Below are 22,457 nucleotides of genomic sequence, written 5' to 3'. Positions count from 1 at the left end.
ATTTACTGCAAAGAAGGTAGTCTCATAAATGTTTGAAGCCATTTTTCAGCTCTTTCAAAAAAAAAAAAAGTTACAGTAAAAGCTGAAGTTCTAGTTTTATAAAAGCCCAAGATGCATCTTGAAAGCCATGCGAAAGGAATGTTGTATAATCACACCGGAAGGGCAGTGCCTTGCCAGGAGGGCTAGATGTGTAGTGAGAGCTGCACAACGCCTGACTTGCCTCTGTCCACATCTTTAAAAAACCCAAAGTACAAGGAATGTGATAAAACTTGTTGGAAAACTGCAGTGGTTTGATAGGCTGCCGTACTGAGACTGGCAATGGACACCATATATTCCCAGAGGAAGTGCCATTTTAATTCGTGAGTTTGTTGAAACAAAATCACAGTATAATGCAGTCATTTTCCTAATGTAGAGTTTTAACATTTATCTGTCAATTTTATGGTCAAAATTCTTTGCATTTTTTTTTGAAGGTTATTTTTCATCTGGATGAGTTTCACGAAGACACAGTGACTATACAGGCAAGGTGCAAGGGAGGCGACAGAACAGCCAGCCAGGGCTGTTGGGGAAGATAAGGCAGGGCAGCTGCAGAGCCTGCCCCAACATCTGCTGCCATTCCACTGCACTGTTGGACACGCCTCTTTCTGACCTGTGGCCAACATGACCACCATGCATGTAAGGAAGAAAGATATCCTTCTTTCTTTCCTGATTTCAATGTTGCAGTTAAACACAAAGCAAGCAAAGATTTTTCTTTTCAGTGTTAAAATACTGCCAAGAGAAATTTAAGGAACATGTCCTCCTTAACCAGTCTTTTAAGTTGGCATTGAAAAAAGTCCAGAGTCCACCTAAATGGATTTTTTACGACTGTCTTGTATGGGAGATCTCAAATACACTCTCCAGACCTTGGTGCAAGGGTAGGCTGTCACACGTATGTTGCCAGGACAGGTATCATAAGCCAATGTACTTTGGGGGTGGTGGTCCTGCCGTAGCTTCCACAAGGATTTTCAGCTACTGATTCTGTACAATCTGTCTTTTGACAGACAACAGAGAGGTTATCCTATCCATGCATAAGAAAAGCCTTTCTGCAGAGCTATTGCTAGGCTTCTATAACGGAGCAGGATGTATATGTAGATAGATAGACAGATCTTGATCAAAATTCTCATCTCCAGTCCAAGGAGCAGACGGAAGATCCCATCATCAAACTTGTCCATTTTGCAGAAGTCCGAAATCAGTTTGGTATACCATATTGTTCAGGTCCAACAAAAGGAAGAAAAGACAGAGCTGACAAGTCCTTCCCTCTGCTTAGTATTAATATCATTCACTTCAGAAGTCCAAGAGTGCCTTAATTTTTTGAATCTAAATGTAAATAAAGCAAGTAATGTAAGCATAACTGAATGATCATTTAAGCATCTCGAGAAAATGCGACAGTAAAAATGGACTGCTGTGCATTCCACCGCAAGTTTAATTACATTGACTCTTTCTAAAATAATAATGCCTACCACTCTTATAATGCTTTACAGGTTTGGGGACAATTATACAAATAAGAGCTACTCGTTGTTATTTAGTGGGCAAGTGTTCCCTAGCTGTGCAAACTGAATAGTTATTGTGCTGTAGACCCTTACAAGCAGAGCAAGAATTCAAGTAAGGACTGAGACTAATTTCTATATAATCGAATCCCATTTGGTAGAAGACTGGAAACGAGTTAGCCGTTTTCAAGAGCAGCATGCAAATATATGAAGGCAAAGCTGAAGGTGTAACATCAACGTACTGTCCCCAGAAAATGCCTTCGAAACCAACATAGATACAGCCACAGACAGCAAAAACTGTCAGTCTCTCCTGTTCTGAACTGAATAGCAAGAAAGATCATGCAGGGAAAAGAACCAGCGAAGCAGAACAGGCTTTTTTTTATTTTTAATTGAGACACTAAGCAATACCTAGTATGTTATTATAATTTAAGGACAACTACAAATGAAGTCTTGGAATGCTTCAATATCACTCCACCCTCCTGCAACACTATTTTGCCTTTTTGAGTCTCTTTTTGTCAGGTACTCTTCAAAGTTAATGTATGAAGAAGGATTTGTTTCATCCATCATGGGAGCGAAGTCACTTCCACAGCCTGAAACAGGAGTTGCTTATCAACTGTCTCCTCAAAAACACGCTTGCCAAGGGATGTGCGGCAGAACGTGCAGCTCCATCCCTGTGTGTAAAACAGCACCTCTGCTTAAGAACCGTGTTAATCACATTACTTAATTAGTTCACAAATAATCACTTTATATTTATAATCTGAAGCTAGATGTTTCGGCAGCTGAGACAGGGAAATTAATAAAATCCACATTTCTTTAAATGAAAACCTGTTACGACTTCTGTATCTCTTTCCATTCCTTTCTATGTGTTTTATCTCAGGCTTCTGAGCGTTTCACCCTTTTCCTATTTCCAAACTTAATAATCTGAGTGTTTAATTTCTTAATATTTAATGTAATGCTTCCCATGGTCTCTTTGGCAAGAAGAGAAAGTATGCATGATGATTTTTTTCTTTCATTTCCTTCAGGCCTGGCCTAACTGTCATTTAGGCCCAGGCACAGGGAAGCATACAAACACACGCTAAACTTTTAAGCATGAAAATGCTTCTTTGACATCAAAGGCTATTCAGACACGCAGGACGCATTTTTTCTAGTTGGAGCCCAACTCGCAAATCTCTCCCTCCTTTTCATAGAAGAGTGCTTTTACTTATCTCTAGTCCCTCGTGTAATTTCTGTATAAATCTTTCCCTCTTTTAATCCTCTCCTCCCTTTCTTTTTCCTCTCCCCGTTTTCTTCTCATTTTCCCTTCTCCCTATCCTTCTCAGGGTCCTCATTTCCTCCATCCTCCCCCATGTCCTCCATGGTGGTTTGAGAGCTCCCTCACCTCCTCCCCCTTGCAGGGGTCTGCTGTAGCTTTGCTTCAGTTTTGGCTCCTGCTTCTCCTTGATGGCAACCAGATTGTATTCAAGAGGGTGCTTTACAGGTGGATTACAACAGACTCTCATTTTAAGTGTGTCAGCAATTTCTTCCACAGAATAATAAATGGTTTGCACATCCGCACCTTTTTAAAGTTGTCCCAATGTCAAGGAACCCTCTCGTCATCTCTGGATGCTGGTTCTCCAGAGTGTTTTTCCTGATTTGGGGAACTGGGCAACTCTGGGAGACCTGGTGATGGGTTGGTTTGGCTGCAAGCCCTGGAGCAACCGGAAGGAAGGATGGATGAAAAGCATCCTTGCAGTTACTGGAGGTACTCTGGATTTACACCAGTGTGTAACAGAGTGGTTTTGGCTTATATGTTTTGACAGTGATATTTAAGTTTTCACCTTTGAGGGAAGGAATCTGAGGTGCTGAAACGATTACGAATTTCATTACAGGTTTTCCAGTATTTCCCTCTCCTTGCTGTAGCAATGCCTTTTATCCTTAAAGGTTCTCCATTACTCCTTTTTCTTAAGTTAACAGTTTTACTCCAGAGAAAGCCCAAGTCCTTGATACTGTATTTCACGTTCCTCCAGGCATCAGTGTTATTTATAGTTTAAAACTGTTGAGTTTGGAATTTCTTTCTGCAAGGACATAGGTTAGATTACTGGACATTGCTCAGCAACAAATAATGATCTGAGCTCTGCATCAGGAGATTTTCTTTAGCTTTACACTTACTCCGTCTCTTCTAGAGTAACACAAGAGCAGCAAGTGATTCATGGCTTTTTGCACACTGAAATTTAGTAAATTTTACTATACAGTGTCTAGATACCCTTATCACAACAGGGTGATCTTGCTATATACATCAGAAGCTAACTGTAGAGTCATAAAGCTGACAGAAAGGTTTTGTGCAGCCTTCCTGACACAACTCTCACAAAAAGTCAATTTTAAAGGTGTCACTTCATAGAGGAATAGGGGGGCTTCTGCAAGTGCTTGAATCGCAATCCCGAAATCCAAAAGTGCTCTGTAATACCACAGGCACAGGTGCAGAAGGAAGCTTGGGTTAGGTATTGGACCACAAATGAAAATTCTCTCTGGCAAAATTACAATGTATTTAAATAGTAGCTTCTGGCTTAAGTAGGCCCTTTAATCCTACTAATAGTCAAACGTTGGCCAAAAAGGGATTATTTCAAAAGAAACATTTATCTGAAGAATGGGGCTTCTCCTGCAGCTTCTCTTAAGGGGAAGTTCTGTTCATATTCCACATGTGCAAGTGGCTTCATCTTATTTTTTAAAATCTCCTTGTGGTTAGTATACAACCTGGATCCCTAACTCCAACATGCCACCAGGGTCTCCCCGCTTCCAGCTGTGCCTGAACACCCGCTCACAGGGGACCCCGGGCACAGTCCTGCTGCCGCATCCGGGACGCGGGCACCGGCTGGGCTCTGGACCACACCGGGGCGGGCAGCGGGCTGGAGCTCCCGACACCCGGCGGGGCGAAGGGGCGCGACGCTCGCTCTCACGTCCACCTTTCCGTGACGATTACCCCCGATGACCCGGGGACGCGCAGGAGCACCGGGCCGGGGACGGGGGGCCACGCGCGGGTCCCCGCGCTGCGCCGCGCCGCGCCCGCCAGGGGGCGCCGCGCCGCCAGGGATGGCGGGGCCGGACGGCGGCGCGGCCCCGCTCCCGGCCCCGGCCCCGGCCCCGCTCCCGGCCCGCGGGGCGGGCGCTGCCCCCGAGGGGCCGGTTGTGGCCACGGGCCCCTTCCCGGGCGTCCGCCACCGCGGCCACCGCTGCCCTCGGGGCGCCCGGCCCGGCCCGGGCTGCAGGGGCTCCCCCCCGCCCCCGCCCGGGTGTCTCCGGCTTCCCCGAGGGGGTCCCCTCCGCCTGCCCCCGGCAGCGTGCGGCCGCACGGCCCGTCCGGCAGCCTCCGCCAGGAGGAGGAGGAGGAGGGAGCCGCGGCGGAGGAAGGCGGGCGGCGAGCCCTGCTGGGTCGGGTTACAGGGAGCCATGGAGCGGCGGCGAGGCGGTGGGGCGGGCGGAGACCGCCCGCGGGGCGGCCGCCGTGCCGCGGGCGCCCCCCCGGGGCTCCCCGTCGCTCCCCGCCCCGCGCGGAGGCGCGGCGGGCGGCTCGCCGGGCCGCGCCAGGCCCCGCCGCAGCCGCTGAGCCGCGCCGAGCCCAGCCGCGCCGCGCCGGGCGGCGGGAGGAGGCGCGGGCAGGCAGGTGCCCTCCTCCCGCACCGCGCCGCTGGCATCGCCGCCGCGCCGCACGGCGGTGGGCAGCGCCGGCCAGGCAGCCCCCGAGGTCGCCGCGGCCCGCCGCCGGGGGCAGCCCCGCCGCCGCCTCCCCGCGCAGCCCCGCCGCCCCGATGGCCCCCGCCGCCCCGCCGCCGGCCCCCCCCCGCCGCCGCCGCCGGCCGCGGCGGCCCTAGAGGCGTCGGGGCCCTGCGCTGCCCCGCGGAGGGGAGGCGGAGGCGGCGGCGGGGCGGGGGCGGAGGCGGAGGCGAGGGGGCGGCGGAGCGGCGGCGGAGCGGCGGCGGAGCGGGAGCCGGCGGCGGCGGCGGCGATGGACGAGTCGTCGCTGCTGGACCTGCTGGAGTGCTCCGTGTGCCTGGAGCGGCTGGACACCACGGCCAAGGTGCTGCCGTGCCAGCACACCTTCTGCCGCCGCTGCCTGGAGAGCATCGTCAGCTCCCGCCACGAACTGCGCTGCCCCGAGTGCCGCATCCTGGTGGGCTGCGGCGTGGACGAGCTGCCCGCCAACATCCTCCTCGTCCGCCTCCTGGACGGCATCCGACAGCGGCCCCGCGCCGCCGGGGGCGCCAGCGGCAGCCCCAGCGCCGCGGCCCCCGCGTACCCCCAGCCCGCCGCCGCCGCCGCCCCCAGCGCCGTCGCCGCCGCCGCCGCCTCGGCCGCCGCCAGCCTGCGGGAGCTGGCGGCCGCCAGCCGCAGCGCCCTGCTGGGAAAGGTGGGTGCCGGGCTGGGGAAGGTGGTGGGGGCCGGGCCGGGGGCGGGCGGCCGGGCCGGGGGAGCGCGGCCGGGGGCGTGCGCCGCCCCGCGGGGCGCCGGGCGGTGCCGCTCCGCCGGCGGGACGTCCCGCGGGGCGCCGGGGGCCGCCCCCCGCGACGGAGGGGCGGGAGCGGGGGGAGGCCCGGCCTGGGACGGGCTCAAGGTGCTCCGGGCGGCGGGAGGGAGCCCCCGCGGGGGCCCGTCGCGGCTGTCCGGCAGCTGCCGCGCCGACGGGCCCCGGGGCAGCCCCCGGGGCAGCCCCCGGTGCAGCAGGGCCGGACGTGGCTCCCGGAGCGAAGGCACGCACAGTGCCTCGAAAGCGCTTTCATTCGGCGCCTCGGCCCCTGCCGGGCGCCCGCCAGGTGCCGGCGGGAGCTGGCTCCCGCAGCCGTGCTGCCCGCCCGGATCCGTCGCTGGGAACAGGCGGGCGGTCCGGTGCCCGGCGCTCGCACCGCACCCCCGAGTTTCCCCTCGGCTCCCGGGGCGCTGCCTGTGCGGCCGCAGCCGTGCAGAGTCCTTCCGACAGCCGGGACTGAGCGGGGCTCGAAGCTGAAGTTTCCCCTCCCAAGGGAACGTAATTTCATTTTTATGTATAAGGTGTGTGATTTATTGAAGGAGAGTACTGCAACATATGCATTTATTTATTTTAAAACTGCCATCCAGTGCCCGGTCTTGCTCCCTTTGAAATCAATGGCAAGGGTTTCATTGACTCAGAGGGGACGAGATCAATTCCTCCCGGTGTTCTGTATTATTATACAGTTCAATATGGGAAAATTTACTATAGGACCTCTTTAGGAGACTTTGGAATGGAGATGCTCTGAAGACTGTGAACTTCATCTTATTTCTAGTGTCATATATACAGTGGATATCTTTAATTGTCTTTGATCTTTCATGAAGTCTGCTTGAGCTGTAGTTTAGTGTACAGGCTTTTGATTTGGAAAGGTCAATGCAGAGATTCCTTGTGAAGTTGTATCACTATAGTAAATGTTTCAATTAATTCATTTCCTATTTTTTTTTCTGAGGAAAATGAATAGACCTGTACCAGCGTTTTGAAGTTTTGCCCACAGGAAATGATGGCAAATGCCATACATTGTTCTATAAAATTCAATTTTGGAGTCTGAAGTGAAATATGCTTGGCAATATTTCTGGAGGGGTAGATCCTTTATTACTGAGCTGTAGACCACAGTGGTCTTCAGGTATTTAATAATGATTTGTTGAATTGAAAGAAGAAAAAAGGCAATGGGATTCTGCCCTCTGCTTTTTTGCTTATTTGTTTTTCAGCTAAACTTAGGGTTGCAGCTTTGTCATAGCAGACAACTCTTGTTGTCTTGAGTTTCAGCATTATAAAAAGGGAAGCTTGCATTCATTAGGTAGTTCAAAATACGGTATCCCCATGGTCTGGTTTGATGTCCAGATAGCAGTCTCTTACAGGAGGTAGGGTCTGCATGGAAGGCTTATTGTACCTGCAGGGTTCATGTAGCGGAGGCAAACTCTTGCACCCTGGCCAAGCTTTTGTGACCATCCAGCAAAACGACAATCTCTGGTTTTCGTATCTTTAAATCCTAGCCAAGCTAGGATGTTACAGGGGGGTGTGCGTGCAAGGAAATGCTTGATGGGGAAAGTTACTTGAGAGTAATCTTATATCATAATGCAAATTTTTAGAGAAGTTGGATTTTCATTATTTTACCTTAAATTGGCAGATTTTTAAGAAGTTACTTCCCTGGCCGTTATTGCAGATATCATATAGTAAATACAAACACATCGCGTTCTATCATTTTCTGACTTTGATTGAATGGGACTTCGGTGAGCATCTTCAGTTCTGTTGTCTGTTTCTGTGTGGGTGGTTACCCATCTGAATTTGACAGAAAGCAAAGTTACACATGACCTGAGAATCACATTTGGGCTTTTATGGTTAACAACTGCAATTTTTTTCCCCATGCTGGGGCTAATGGGTGATTCTGGGACAGTGGGTCTCTTTGCTTGGCCTTTTGCCTGACCGCACAATTTTATCCTGGAAATCAATGCAATGTGCTTGATCCTTACAAGGTTCATTACAGTGAAAGAAAGTCTGAACTAATCTGCTTTTAAAAAAAGCAGCAGGGGAGAATAATCCTCCATGGAGCTGCTGATACATCTGATTGCTGAGCTATCCTGGAGACCAAAGTACAGCACCTCTCTCTACACTAGCCAATAGATGGTACAAACCAGCCTAGAATTAGGCTTTCTGAGGCTAATACTGAAGAGCAGAATTGCATCCCTTTCAGTCTTACGTTGGTCTTTGACAGCTTAGCTCCCTTGGAGAGAGCTGAAGTGATTCTTTATGATATATACTTTTTTTTTTTAATTTCAGAAATTGCTGTAGATTTGCTGCCTGGGGCTTAAATGCAAATTACACTATTTTACTAATTAACACCTTTCATTTTAGGTAATGCGGTATATAAAATGGGACATACCATTATGGGCTTTCTCAGTGAGGAAGGAAAATGCTAATTGTGAAATGTAATGGCAGAGAGCCAAGGTCACTTCTATCAGACTTCAGTCTTGCCCAGATCCTCAGACCGATATGTTAGAATCACACCAGGGATCTGTTTCTCTGAGAGTTTTAATTAACCTTAGAATACAGAGCAGGGCCAGCTTCTGTGTTGCTATTATGCCTGTGTTTTGCTTCTACACCTTATACTTCGGGGAAGTCTTCTTTGCATAGATGGTGTTTTCTAAAATCAACGAATGTTATCGCTTTGGCAAAACTCTGGGGGTTTTGTATTTCTTTATCGGGTCTTTGGTCCTTCTTTTCCCAGAGTTTCCTGCAGACTTGGTCTATCCAGAGTGCTGAAACCCAGCCTGGGAGGGGCTGGGCCGGGGATGAGCTGGCACTGGGGCTGCTCCTAAAGTTCTCCAAGACTATTCCTCAGAAACACTTCCAAAATATTGTAGGTGTTTTAAGGTATACATCTTCAGTATGAGAGATCTGGAAGTGGTGTTTACCTACTAACATATGCTTGAAAAATATTTGGGATTCTATCAATACATAGTGGTGTGTGACCTTTGGTAAGCCAGTTAGTCTCCCAGTGCCTCTATTTCAGCCTGTAAAAAAGCATAGTCTGTTTCTAAATGGTACAGCATATTTTGGGATGTTCACATTAAAGATGCTACGTAAATGCAGACTATAGTATTAGACATTATAAAAGGGTCCGACTGCTGAAAGAGCACACTGGAAAAATGAGGGAAAGGAAATCCAGCAACTGTTAGAGTGCCCCCCCCCAGGGGATAAAGCAGGAGGCTAAGAGTGGTTTATAATGGTTGGCGCATTACACACAAGGTTATAATTTATTGGCTCCTCTGTTTCCATTACCACTGTTGAACCGCTTGGGGAATTCAGGTTCTGTCAAAGTAAATGGCTCCCTTAGATTGTTGAGGCATTATGGTAAATTTGCCTTCTTTACTGAGTGTGGGGTTTGGGGTTTTTTTTAACAATTACTGCAGTTTATCACTTAGAATTTTTTCAGGAGTTCTCCAGATCTAATAGCCAGCTAAATGCATGCAAGTCTTTAGTAATTTCCTCCCAAACCAGGCGTCTCCCACTCCAGGTGCGGGGCTTATTGCTTGCTTGCTTGCAATACAAACTGAGAACAACATTTGCATGAAAAAGAAACAACCTAGAAAAACAAAACATGTCTCTCATTTTTCCCCGAAGAGAGAACATGGCCGAAGTGACGGATAGGCATGTGGTGCGTTACCAGACAGGAGTATAGGTAACGGTAAAGAGTAAGACATGCGCGTACGGAAAATGAAGTGTCAGCGTGCTTGAGTGAAGTGACGGATGGGCTGCGCTCCCCAGTGTTGCACTGGGTGCTTTTCCCACGTATCAGCTTTGCAGAGCTATTTCGCCGTTTCAGGTGGAAGGCTGCCATTTGCTAGCCCGGGGAAAAGGTTGCTACCCTTGGCTTCACAGGAGTTTTGCAAGCAGAGGGAGCAGCGCTTATTTGCTATCTAGGCTTTTCAGTTGCTCTGTTTGTAGAAATTCTCCGAAAGAGACATTGAGTCATTATTTTTATGAGAGTTCTGCCTCATCCTACACTGGTTACAGTGGATTGAACGTGGAGTAGACCTTGCAGGAATGTTTCCTTCTTCGACACAGGGTCTATCAGGTGAAGATCCCACCCTGCGTTATGCAAGAAGTGCATGGAGTCTGGTGTTCATATGCATTTATGTTCGTTAGAAGCAGCAGTGGGTTGAGTAGGGGACACGCTTTGTCTTGGGCAGAGGAGACTCTTCAACTTGGCTTTTTAAGGATCAGATTTGCACAGATAAGAGTGCTGTTCTTGTCAGCAGTGCACAGTATGCGTAGACCCATGGACTTACCTTACTTTTGTTCTTTCTCTCTGATTTATTTGCTTCTGATACTGTAGTTTGGCTGGCCAGTGCCTGAACTTTGTCGTAAAGCCATCCAAATAGGACTGATATTCCATGTGTCAAAGGCTCTGATCTTGAGGATTTTTTTTTTGTCTGGCAGATGGCTAAAAAATGCGTTTCAGTGCAGGAGATTAACAATTATACTAAAGGGTACTGCAAAAAATATAGCCAGGAGTATTTAAAATCCCAGCAATTAAAGCTGTCCTCACAGAAGTGAGTGAGCATAGGAGAGGGGAATGCTGAGGGGCTGAGATAAATTCATCATTCGCTGAGCTCTTACGCTTTTCAGAAAACCTGCCATTTGCAGGTGTCACCTTCATGTCCATTATGTTTTCCAAAGGCAGAATATTTTCAACCGTCTTTGGATGGTGCTGTTAATTTTTATTTGCACGCTAGAAAAATGTATGATGGGCCTGATGTGACCAAAGGGTGCCAGTGTTGACGGTGGACTTTTCCTTCTGGATTGGGATGGCCAGCAGTGGCTCAGTCACACCTAGAAGAGTTGTGGGGGCATGGAGAGGACTTTGTGCCACTGGCCCCAGACCTCCCTATTGGTTTGTGTCAGTTGTGGCATGCCTCGGTGGGACTCCTCTTGCTGTCAAATGTGAACGCTAAGGTTAATCCCTGCACGTCATCCCTCTGAATCATTCATGGTGAACACTGGTACCGCTGAGGGTATGGCAGCGTTTGGTGTTTGGTGGCTGGTTACTCAAAGAGAAAATGGATAGACTTTCAAGACTCTTAGCCCTGAGATCCTTTGCGCGTTTTAATTCTGGCAATTTTTGCCCACCTCCCCTAAACCTTTGCTGTTTGGGGAGACAGCACCGTTGTGTTTTTAAGGCTGAAAAGGCATGGAGAGCATGGTCCTGTGCAGGACGTGGCCATTGACCTCTGGCGAGCTGTTTGAACTTTCTGAGCTTCACATTTCCCAGCTGAAAACCTGCCCCAGTAGCACTCACCTACCCTCATTGGCTTTGTGATCTTCAGAGGGAAGCTGCCCTACAAAGTTGGAGTTATTACTAGAGAGGCTGGGATTTGGGGAGATTAAAAAGCGCCAATTGTATACACTGAAGCTACGACAGTTATTTTCTGCTGTTGAATGGGGTTTGGCAGAGATGCTGCGCTTTGTTTGCGGGGAACATTGGTGCAGGGATGCAGCAGTGAGCACTGTGTATGAGCTGTAATAGCACACTGTATTCCTTGTTTCTAATCTTATCAGTTCATGTTCAGGCAGACTCCCGGTGCTGGCCGGGTGCCCAACAGGTCAGACCGGCTGAAGGGGCTGGCTGTTAATGCCGTGTGCCTGTACTTGCAGGTCAGGGGACGGCTACGTGTGCCGTACCGCTCTTTCTAGACAAAGGCTGCCACATAAAATGATACAACAATATTTTATTTATGCTGTGGAGGATTTTATGCTCTAGGAATATCTTTTCTTATTGTCTAGAGTTATTTTAGTTCGCTGTCTCATAATTTTAAGTTAATAATCCCGTCACGGTTTCAACTTGAAAAGTGTGTCTGGGCACTTCTTGAGTTTTGCACTGTTGCATTCAGAATTTCCCCTCTAATTTCACTCTTTTGTTCAACATTTCATGCTTTCTCTGTTAAGATGCACTGCTTAAATTTCAAATAAAACCCGTAATTCCCTCTTGCACTTCAGTAACCCACCTGTAATATCTGTAACTATGCGTTGCCACTTTCTTTTGAAGTCTGATCTTTCTTGGAAGCCTTTCCTTAAGCTGCAAAAGGCCAGTTAGAACTAATATTTCACTCTGATTAATGTCTTTAAGCATTGCAACATTGTAACTGCTGACCTCTACTCCACTGGATGCATACAGTTTTCAGGGACTTGGTGACTTCTGCCGACCAAAACTGTTCGGGATGCATGCGGTTTCAGCTTTCCAGCGCTCACTCATCACATATCAAGCTGAATTTTTGCAAGTGTTTTCAATGCGGTCTTGTTAAAATCTGATATTTTACAACAGGTTTTCCCAATCTGGGGTAAGCTGTCACGGGAAGAACTCAAGATTAGTTCTAATAGGACATGAGAGCCTGGACAAAGATAAACTACGGGATGTGAGAAAGCTGCGTGACCTTGGCCTTGCCCCAGCTCCCACAGCAGCTGTACTCCTGCAGCTGGGGAGGGAGCAACAGGGAAACGCAGTGCCAGCTGAAAGCTACTTACTTATCTCTAGTCTTGCACCAAACCAAACTGCTCCCGATTACAGAAGCCTCTTGCATGGAGCAGACTGGTACTTTGGCTGGAAAGTTACTGGCCTGACCATTATGCAAAAGAGAGAGTGAAAAAAAAAAAAGGGGGGTGGGGGGAGAGTGAAAAAAATTAGAAAAATTTCTTCCTAGTGCATCGTGCAGATGGGCCTGGGAACAGGTTCTCCCCATTTACCAGACCCAGATCCTCTTTCTTCTGCCAGTTCGGATTCCTCTGACAGCTTGAGCCATGCCTTTTCCTGACAGTTCGGGGTGGCGGGGGGGTTGCTGATGTGCTGGTTTTACTTGCTTGGCTCCGTTACTGTCTTCCTCAGCAGTAATGTTAAACTCGTTACCTCCTCTTTGCAGGAAGTTTTGCTTATGTTGCTAGAGCATTGCTGAAAAACCTTCAAAATTGTTTGAATAGCTTTAAAAAAACCCCACAGTGTGTGCCCAATAATTTAATATAATTGTCCTTGCATGTAATTTGGACATTTTTATTCAGTTAAAACCAACAAACATTAATTTAACGATAGATGTACATGAGATGCCTCTCAGTTCAGGGGAAGGACAGAAGGAGGGAATATTACTTTTGGTATTAAAAAGACATTTTGTTTTCAAAAGTAGAGAGAAAAATGTAAAACATCTGGAATTAAGAGCACTTTCTGCCCAGTCTTTTAAGCATAACTTCCATCGGCTCCGCAGAACTTGCCGTGCACTGGTGGCTGTTAGCCGGGGTCACCTGCGAACTCAGGCGATGGGCAGCCTAACATCTGCCCAAAGGAGCTGATGGGGCTGCACCCCTCCTCTGCTGGGGGTCACTGGGAAGGCCTGCTGTCGGGCACCAGGCTTGCTCCTCCACATCTGTAGGCCAGCTGTCGAGGGGTTAAATAGTGAAAACCACAGTCGAATTTGTCTCATAACTGATTCCTGGCACTTTAAAAGCATGGGTTGGCCCCTGCCGAAGTTTGCCTTCTTGTCCTGCCGGAGCGGTTGAGATTTTTGGTGCGACCGGTCTGTTTGTGTGTGGTTGACCCACGGGCAGGGGTTTCTGAGGGACACACGCCCTCGTGAACGCTGTAAAATCCTGTCTGCAGCAGGTCTCTATCTTGTCCCGTTTTGGACACTGGAAGGCTTAGCAGTCTGGCTTGCAGCGCTGGGTGCCAGAGAAGGGAAGGCTGTGGGATTCGCTAATTAAAAAAAGAGAGAGCTGGAACTGTTTTCTTTCGCCATGGTAATCGCATAACATAACTTGACTCGGGGATGCTGAGGAATTTTCATCTGCTCTCGAAGAAGACGGGACAAAGGTGCAAAGCCCTTTCCTGCTCTGCGGCATTCAGCCACGTTTCGTTTTGAAGATGCCTTAAGGATTTGTGGTAGTGAGGAATTTGTCCCTCGTGTTGGCTGTCAGCTAGAATATGATTTATCAGACAAGTGAAACTAATGCTGTATATGGTTAAGGAGTGCCTTTCTGTGCACAAAAATGGTGTTTATGGGAAGAGGTTGCTTCTTAGTCGATGCTTAGAGCGTCTTTCCGCTGCTACAGCAACAGGCATGAGAGTCTGATTATTCAGGCAAGTTAGCATTAATTTTTTTTTCCAAGTTTTTAAAAGATCTGATCCAAACCAATATGAATTGGCCGTTGCTAATTTTAGAATGGTCTGCTTGCATGAGATAACAAATCCCAGTTTTAGTTTAAAGAGAAAATATTTTAACAGAATGCTGGCAAGATTGTTATCAAAATGCTAATGATCGTTTCTCCTACAGTCTCAGTTATTTTCAGAAGGAGGACTAGAATAGACACATCATCTGAATAATATTGATTTTAATATGTATTACTGTCTCATTAAGCTGTTAAAGCCTTTCCCCTTCTGGACAAAGGTTCATTAATTGCTGCAGTTGATGTATCATTAAAGTGGGTTTAGGTGCAAGATGGGTAGAGGGAAAGAGAGATCTTAAATTTTGATTGTGCAGCTGTGGATGGACTGTGGGTAAAGATAACCAAAAAGAAAGGGACACTGCCGTGTTTGGTGTGCTGCCGCCTGATTGCCTTCCGAGTGACAGCCAAGAAGTCAGCAAAATACAGGCACTATCGTATTTACTTTGCTAAATGATCATTTCAGTAAATATTATTGAACATGTTTATTTGCAGATTAATTTCAGGCTAATTCCAATCAAATACTCGTCTGTGAATTGCTATAAAAAGACATGATTTTATGAATTTGCTCTTTAATTTCTAATTTCATTTTGAAACAGTTTTTAACAGGCTGCCTTTTTACGTGTTTTGAAATGCTTTTATTGCAGCTTGTATCAAGTTTGCTATATTGTCATCCCTATAAGCAAATCAATATGTTTTCATTTCCGATGATAGTAATAATTTATGAATTTTTAATTATTTTAACTCAATAAAGTAGAAGGAAGTAGAAGGAGGATTTTGGTTTGATTGATTGTGTTTTGATTGACTTCAGTTAACATTTATTTATCTGTAAATAAGACACAGACACACAAATATATGTATGTATGTGTGTGTGTAATATATATATCTCCCTGAACATACAGTTTTTTGACAGAAAAGCCTGTTCCATGCATTCTTCTTGTGTCCACATCCAATTCAGTAAGTCATGCGGTATTGTCAGTGTGTGCTAGAGACGGGTGTATGGTGTGTCACAGCACAGTGGCTGGTCCTGCTGCATCTCTGGGTGTGTGCCTGCAGTGACCCCCCTGTGATGGAGCACGCCTGCTCGAGGGATGATAGGTGTGCACGTATGCAGCCTCCTTTCGCACCCCGAAAATACAGATCTGCACTTGTCGTGTGAGGGAGGAGGGATGTCCAGCAAGGGGAGCAGGAGTTGGCTGGAGGGGAGGTGGGGGAATGGGTACCAGCCTGCTTCAAGGTGCCTGTCCCTGGAGGATCCTGAGGCCCATTGTGACGGGCTCTTCTGGTCCTCGCTGCTGAGCCTCCTTGTGATTTTGTGCTAAAATGTCATGAGATAAGAGACAGAAATAGCACAGGCTGTCCTGGCAGAAGCGTGAGCTGCAGCACGTCGAGTGGGCAGGATGCATCAGCGCTGGGGCTGCTGCTCCTCGCCGGCTTTACACAGGGAAGGTGCAGCGCCATGGAGGAGGCAGGCGTGGATGGCTTCATATTCAGTCCAGAGCATCTTGTCTTTCAGCCAAGAGTTTTCGTGTGAAGAGCCTCATTCTTTTGCATACTTCCTTTCTACAACAAATCATAAAAAAGCCCTTGGAGAATACAGTCATACATACATGTCATAAAATACAGTAAAATAATAGTTGACAACCATGAGATGAATTTTTTTTTGCTTATTCTCTTCTGCTATATAGGTAATCATGGTGTTAGATCATAGTGGAAAACATCTGACTATTTATATTTCAGAGTCACACAGCAACATAAAATCTGAACCAATCACACCTTTTTAATAATGAAAAATCAGTAAATTATTTTCTAAAAGGAAAGTATGATACTTTTGATCTATATTGCAGAAAGGAAACTTTATTTTTTCCTAGTTTGAGTTTTATCTGTTCTTTTGATAAACACAGGACTTCCTTTTATATGCGGTCAGTCTCGCTTTTATCTGAGTATGTATTTCCATGGTGGGGCTATCACTGTAGTCATTACTGTTAAAAATAATGTAGCACACTTTAAAGAAGGGGCTGTGTAGGGTTCAGCATCTGTAATAATATTGTTCAGCCAGGGAGAGGTCATTTTGTGCTTATTAACAAACAAAAACTCAACAGCCAGAGCTGAATGGCCATCTCCCACTCATCCCAGGCCTCCAAAACAAGGAAGCAAGTAGCTAAGGGGAAGGTCGGTGTCTTCCTCCCTTTGTCTTGCCAGCAGCACACTGCAAGAGATGCAGAGGTGTAGAGAGCCACAGGGCTTTTGCTTTCCAGTTTCTCCGCTTCTAATGTTTGTTTTGCAAGGATTTTATATGGCCGAAATCTCTGTTGCTAAGAACTGGGTTTGCCTATTCTATTATTTTTTTTTTAAATATAAAACATAGCATTGAATTTGCTGCCTTCTGCTGTGTGTAGAGCTGAGAAGATGAACCCTGTCTGCCCCTGAATGAGAGCGGGAAATGGGTTTGGTGCTTCGAGTCACCGCCGTCCTCTGGGGGACTCGGGGGAGTTTGTGATGCTCTTTAATGCAACTCCTCTCCCAGATGTTTCGCCCACCTTTAGAAAGTTACTAAAAACAGGAACTCCAGAAGCAAACGTCTGTGTTAGTAGTGATATCAGAAGATCCAGGAAAGGCTCTGTGTCATTGTCCCCTTCCTGCAGCGCTCCGTCACCGGTTGAAGACATCCAGCAGGCAGGAGCGGGCAGGAACAGCCTGTCTGGGGGGTGGGCTGTGGCTCCTCTGTCCCCCTTCCCTCTCCACATGCATCCTCGCTCTTCAGCGGGCCAGGCCACCTGCCAGTGTCAGAAGCGGAGGCACGGGCACAGGTGGTTGTTGAAGCGTTAACCTCCCAAATTAACACATCCTTTCTAGCCTATATTGCAGAACCTGGCTTTCAGGCTGGGCATCGTCACTCTTTTCTGTGCAGTGGGTGCATAGAGGGAGTCAGAAGATGACCTCCTTCCAGAGAGTGACCCAGAAGATGAGCCCCTTCCATGTGGATGATGAAATGCGTCACGAGTCACCGGTGTTGCTAGTGGTTGGGGACTCTGGGAGAGGGATGTGCTCAGCAGCAGCTAATGACGAGGTGACTGTAGTTTTAATCATACTGAAAGGCAGCATGGGGCCATGCAGAAGACAGGAGAGGATCATTTTGGATGTCTAGTTTCCTGTGGGAGTAGGGCTCGTGTGATAGCTTAATCTTAAAAATACGAGGGAGGCGTTTATGGAGAATTTGCCCTGACAGCGTTGTAGGTTGGAGCTCATGAGTGTAGTCAATAATAAGACTAAGCAGATTTGGAGACCATGTTGAACTCTCTGTTTTCAGTCTCTGTTCCCCCCTCTCCAAGCTTGGGAACCACTGCCACACCAGGGGCATGGCCAACTGTTGCTGATGAGCGTCTTCCTTGTTGCTACAGCTGAAACGTAGTCGGTAGGCTTGTGCGGTGGCGTATTTGTTGTCAAATTAAAACTCCCTAGACTCACCTTCCTTTGACCACTCTTCACATAGGTCACCACCTGCTTAGAAAACAGCAGCAGTGGCAGCTGTCTCCTGCCAGTGAGCATGGGAGGAGGATTCAGGTGATAACACTCATGAGGTGCTGGGCAGTTTCTGTACTAGGATGCTGCCCTGTCAGAGGGGCCCTTTCCTGTTTAATTTGATCACTTGAGAATGAATTCCTCTGGTTATCAAAATTGTGATGAAAGTGGGGATTTTTAGTATCAGTCCATTGTCTTAGATGTAGGAGAAGCATATTTCAGTTAATCTTCTCCATAGCTATCAGGGGGAGACTTTTTGTTGGTACAGGGTTGGGGTTAAAAGAGTCTGAGCTCACATTTAAAATGAGAGATCGCGGGAAGCTGGATAGAGTTGAGGTTCCTCAGCTGCTCTGATGCTTTCAATGAACATGTGCTTCCATGACGAGTCAACTCATGACTTAAAGGTTTGGGATAGTAATGCTGACTCCCTGAACCAGTGATTCCTTTCCAATGTTGGTGAAATAAAGAGAAGCCAAACACAGAGCAAAGACTGTGGTCATCCTGAAGTTGTCTCATTAGCATGTAAACCCAGAGTGATTGGCAGTGAGCAGATAAAGACCAGAATGAATCTTAGGCAAGATGGTAAAGGTTACCTTGGGTTTTTTGTTGTTTTTTTTTTTTCCCCCTGAAGAGTTTCCTTGGCTGATAAAGTGCATTAAAAGATGCCTCTATAGCAGTATTTCACTTTCTGAAGTCATGTAGCTGCAGACCCAAGAAAGTAATTGTATGGGCAGATCCTAACCTTCATAGTGTTCAGTATCCTAGCTGTTTAGTAGCTTTCTCTGAATGAACTTCAAATAAACACCGTTTTGTTTTTTGTAGCTTTTTTCAGTAATTAATGAAGGAAAGTGAGTAATCTGCTACTTGGCAGTGCCACTAGGCATGTGGTAAGAGAGCAAAAGTCTCTCTCTGTAGTAGAAAGGATGAATTGATTTTTTTTTTTTACTTCCATCTCCTCTTCCCCTTCAGCCCCTGTAGCTCCAAGAGACTGCAGATTTTGAAGCTAAGAGTGAAAGAGCTGCGATGCCTAAGCTGTTCCTAGGGGCATGTGAGAGCCTCGGAGGCCTCTTTAGGACTGTGACTCAGTTTTGGTGGGAGGTGTGAGAAATCACTACCATAGTAAGTAGCAATATTGTAGCACCTCAGCAGAGCCATTTTTGAGAGTGTTGCTGGAAGGGAATAGTCTGTTTCCTAGCAAGAGAAACTCCAGGAGCAGCATTCAAATAGCTTTGCTTCATTGACCTGGTGCAAATATTATTCAGGATAATGGTTTGCACTGATGGAGTTTCTGTATTACTTCAGGTTAGGTCTGTCAGGTGTTACTATTTTCTCCTCTACATGCCATGAATAGATTTGCTTTTTCCCTCCTATTTCATGTGTTCACTTTGCACACACAAGAAGCAAAAGGAAACAATTTTGCCAGTAATAAATGTCGCACCTCGAGGCTGTGTCCCTGCTGTCGTGCTCCCCATGGGTTTGGGCTGTGGAGGGGTTTTGCTGGTTCTCCCTTGGGGCGTGGGGGGATGTGTTGTGTTTTCACTCAGGCTTGATGGGAGGTGACAGCTCAGGAAACTCCCATGGCCCACTCTGTGCCCCTGTGAGGTCCCATGCCGCCGGTGTCCCTTGCCACTCACAGCCACCTGGGCAGCAGCAGGTCAGCCATCCCCATTGCCATCTCTCCTACGACCCCTTGACATTGTCTCTCTGCCCCATTGCCATCACCCCTTGGCCCCAGGAGCTCCTCCACATGGGGTGGCAGACTGCCTGTGGTGCAGAGCTGTTTCTGAGCAACCCCAGACGCTCCCTACCTATTTTGGATGTGAGCAGCATTGGAGCACAGGTGGATGAAATTAATGGTCAATGTCCAAAGGGAGATCAGTAACAGGTGGTGTCCCTCAGGGGTCAGTACTGGGACCAGTACTGTTCAGTATCTTTATTAATGACATAGATGGTGGGATTGAGTGCACCTTCAGCAAGTTTGTGGATGACACCTCAAACTGAGTGGTGCCGTTGATATGCTTGAGGGAAGGGATGCTATCCAGAGGGACCATGACAGGCTTGCGGAGTTCATGAAGTTCAGCTAGGCTAAGTGCCAGGTTCTGCACCTGAGGCAACCACCAGTATCAGTACAGACTGGGTTATGAATGGACTGAGAGCAGCCCTGTGGAGAAGGGCCTGGGGATACTGGTGAATGAAAAATTGGACATGAGCTGGCAATATGTGTGCTTGCAGCCCAGAAAGCCAACTGTATCTTGGGCTACATAAAAAGAAACATGGCCACCAAGTCAAGTGAGGTGGGTTATCCAGCTCTGGGGTCCCCCATACAAGACAGATGTGGACCTGTTGGAGCAGGTCCAGAGGAGGGCCACAAAATGATCAGAGGGATGGAGCACCTCTGCTATGAAGAAAGGCTGAGAGAGTTGTGGTTGTTCAGCCTGGAGAAGAGAAGGCTCCAGGGAGACCTTATTGTGGCCTTTCAGTACTTAAAGGGAGCCTTTAAGAAAGATAGAGAGAGATTTTTTACCAGGGCCTGTAGTGATAGGACAACAGGTAACAGTTTTAAACTAAAAGAGGGTAGATGTTTATATTAGATGTAAGGCAGAAATTCTTCACGATGAGGGTGGTGAGACACTGGAACAGGTTGCCCAGAGAAGCTGTGGATGCCGCAGCCCTGGAAGTGTTCAAGGTCAGGTTAGACAGGGCTCTGAGCAACCTGATCTAGTGAAAGATGTCCATGCACATGGCAGGGTGGTTGGACTAGATGATCTTTGAAAGTCCCTTCCAACCCAAACCATTCCTGGATTCTGTGACTCTACGACCAGAGAATGGGCACAGAAAACAGGATGTGGCAGACACAGCTACAGACAGTGAAAAGTAAATATTGTAAAAGGCATGTTTATGTGTTTTGGGAGGTTACAGCAGTTCAGATCTCTACTGTTGATTCCTTAAACATCTTGATGCAGTGAAGATGCTATAAGGAAAATCATTTTCATGCTGAAGGGTTTCTTTGGGTATAATGCTTCCAAATTGAATACAGAATTGAATAAATATGGAGTGATTCTCTTCTCTTTATTTCATTGCAGCTTTGCTGGAGGAATTCTTTTGATTTGCAGAAAGGTTTATAGTGGAAAAATTGTTTGACATCCATAGCAAGTATAGTCTCATCCTTAATGGATTGTTTAAATTTCCCAATAGGGATATTCTGTTTCTGAACAATAATAGTAAATTCTTGACTTTATGTTACAGTTTCCAGTTCTTTATTAAATAGAGGTATCTTTAGTTAATGTTTCTTAACTCCACAGAATGCTTTACAGAAAATAGTAAATATCAGTGCTCCCTTTGTAGCTGAGAAGATAAAGCACGTCCAAAGTGACCCGCTACCAGTACGGCAGAGCCAGGGAGCGATTGCACGCCTCCAGACTCAAGCACTGTGCTGTTGTGGCACTTGATGCGCTCAAGCTCTTGTCATCATCCTTGTGTTTGGAAGGAGCATGACACACATTTCACACCAGATTTTGTTCTGGTTAAAGAGCTTTGATGAGTTTCACCTCCTTTGCTGTGTGCTACAGCTCCATTTGGCCTGTATCCAAGTTTAGTTACTTTAGTTACTGAAATTGTTTTCCTGTTCTATTTCCTAGAATTAAGTTGCTCTAAGATTAATTGGAAAACTTCTATTATGTACCCTGTTTCTCTCTTTTGTCTTCACATTCTGGATCTTTTTTGTTTGCATGTGTTTATTTTTCCTTTGCTTATTTTCTCTTTTATTGCATCTATGAAGCTTTTGTTCTCAATTTTCATGTCATTTGACATGTGAGAGAAACCAAATGAAATATTTCACATTTCTGTTTCAAGTTAAGAAGCAGTTTTTATGCTGAACAATAACTGTATTACAAGGAAGCCTGATGTGCCCTCAATGCCATTACAATATGTTGAATAAAAGGTAATTTAATGGAAACAGCAGAGTATTTGAAAGTTCACTGCATGAAAATTGGATTTTTGCCTTTTATTATTTACATTGCACCTTATTCATATTTAAGGCCACAGGGATTATCATCCTCTTTAATGGCTTTATTTAATAAAGACTTTGCATTTCACAGTATAGGATCTAGTGTGGGCTTCAATCTGTTATCAGGATTTCAATTAGCTTGCTTTGGCTTCAGTTGCTCTATAAATCCTATAAATATATCTAAATAATTAATTTGCTTTCACTGGATGGTAGTGGCTACTTTTAAATACAGCTGCTCTGTACTTAGCTACTAAATGATACAACTGTGCTCGTAACTTGCTTTTATTATTTCTTTTTATTTTAAAGATGACATAAGTCTGTTAAGGTGCCTGGCTAGAGCAGGACCAGTCTCCCAAGGCAAAGGACCTTGTAGAGGAACTTTAGTTACGGCTGAGGACCATTGCAGCTGAGATGCCAGTGCACCTTGAATTTTGGGAGGAGAGGATAGGGACAGGTGGATGTCACAGATCAACGTATCCCCTAATTGGACTGAAGGACTTTGCATCCTTTGGCTTTGGTTTTGTATATTGTGAATCAAGGGCTGGAGGTAGCTGATTCCAGGGTGAAGGAGTGGTGATAAATACAGCAGACTGAATGAAATCCCGTTGCTCTTACTTTTGGGTCTTCCTTTCACCTATGCAGAATTGCGCACCCATGGTAACTTTGTGGTCAAGGTTTTCTTCTGCAGTGACATTTAAATCTTCTTGCT

General features: G+C 46.8%; 1 protein-coding gene across 1 annotated transcript in view; it reads left to right on the top strand.

Annotated features, from left to right (window-relative positions):
* The first annotated feature begins 5,496 nt into the window (after positions 1–5,496).
* SH3RF3 (SH3 domain containing ring finger 3) overlaps positions 5,497–22,457 on the top strand; it is a 248,411-nt gene continuing 231,450 nt past the window's right edge. The window contains exon 1 of the mRNA XM_082337659.1: positions 5,497–5,904. Coding sequence (XP_082193785.1) covers positions 5,503–5,904 — 402 coding nt within the window. The 5' untranslated portion in view covers positions 5,497–5,502. The remainder of the gene's footprint in view (positions 5,905–22,457) is intronic.

This window comes from Platalea leucorodia (assembly GCF_965183815.1).
Source record: "Platalea leucorodia genome assembly, chromosome: 2".
Taxonomy (NCBI): domain Eukaryota; kingdom Metazoa; phylum Chordata; class Aves; order Pelecaniformes; family Threskiornithidae; genus Platalea; species Platalea leucorodia.
Note: the sequence above shows the minus strand (reverse complement) of the source record. Positions and strands in the feature narration are given on the sequence as shown.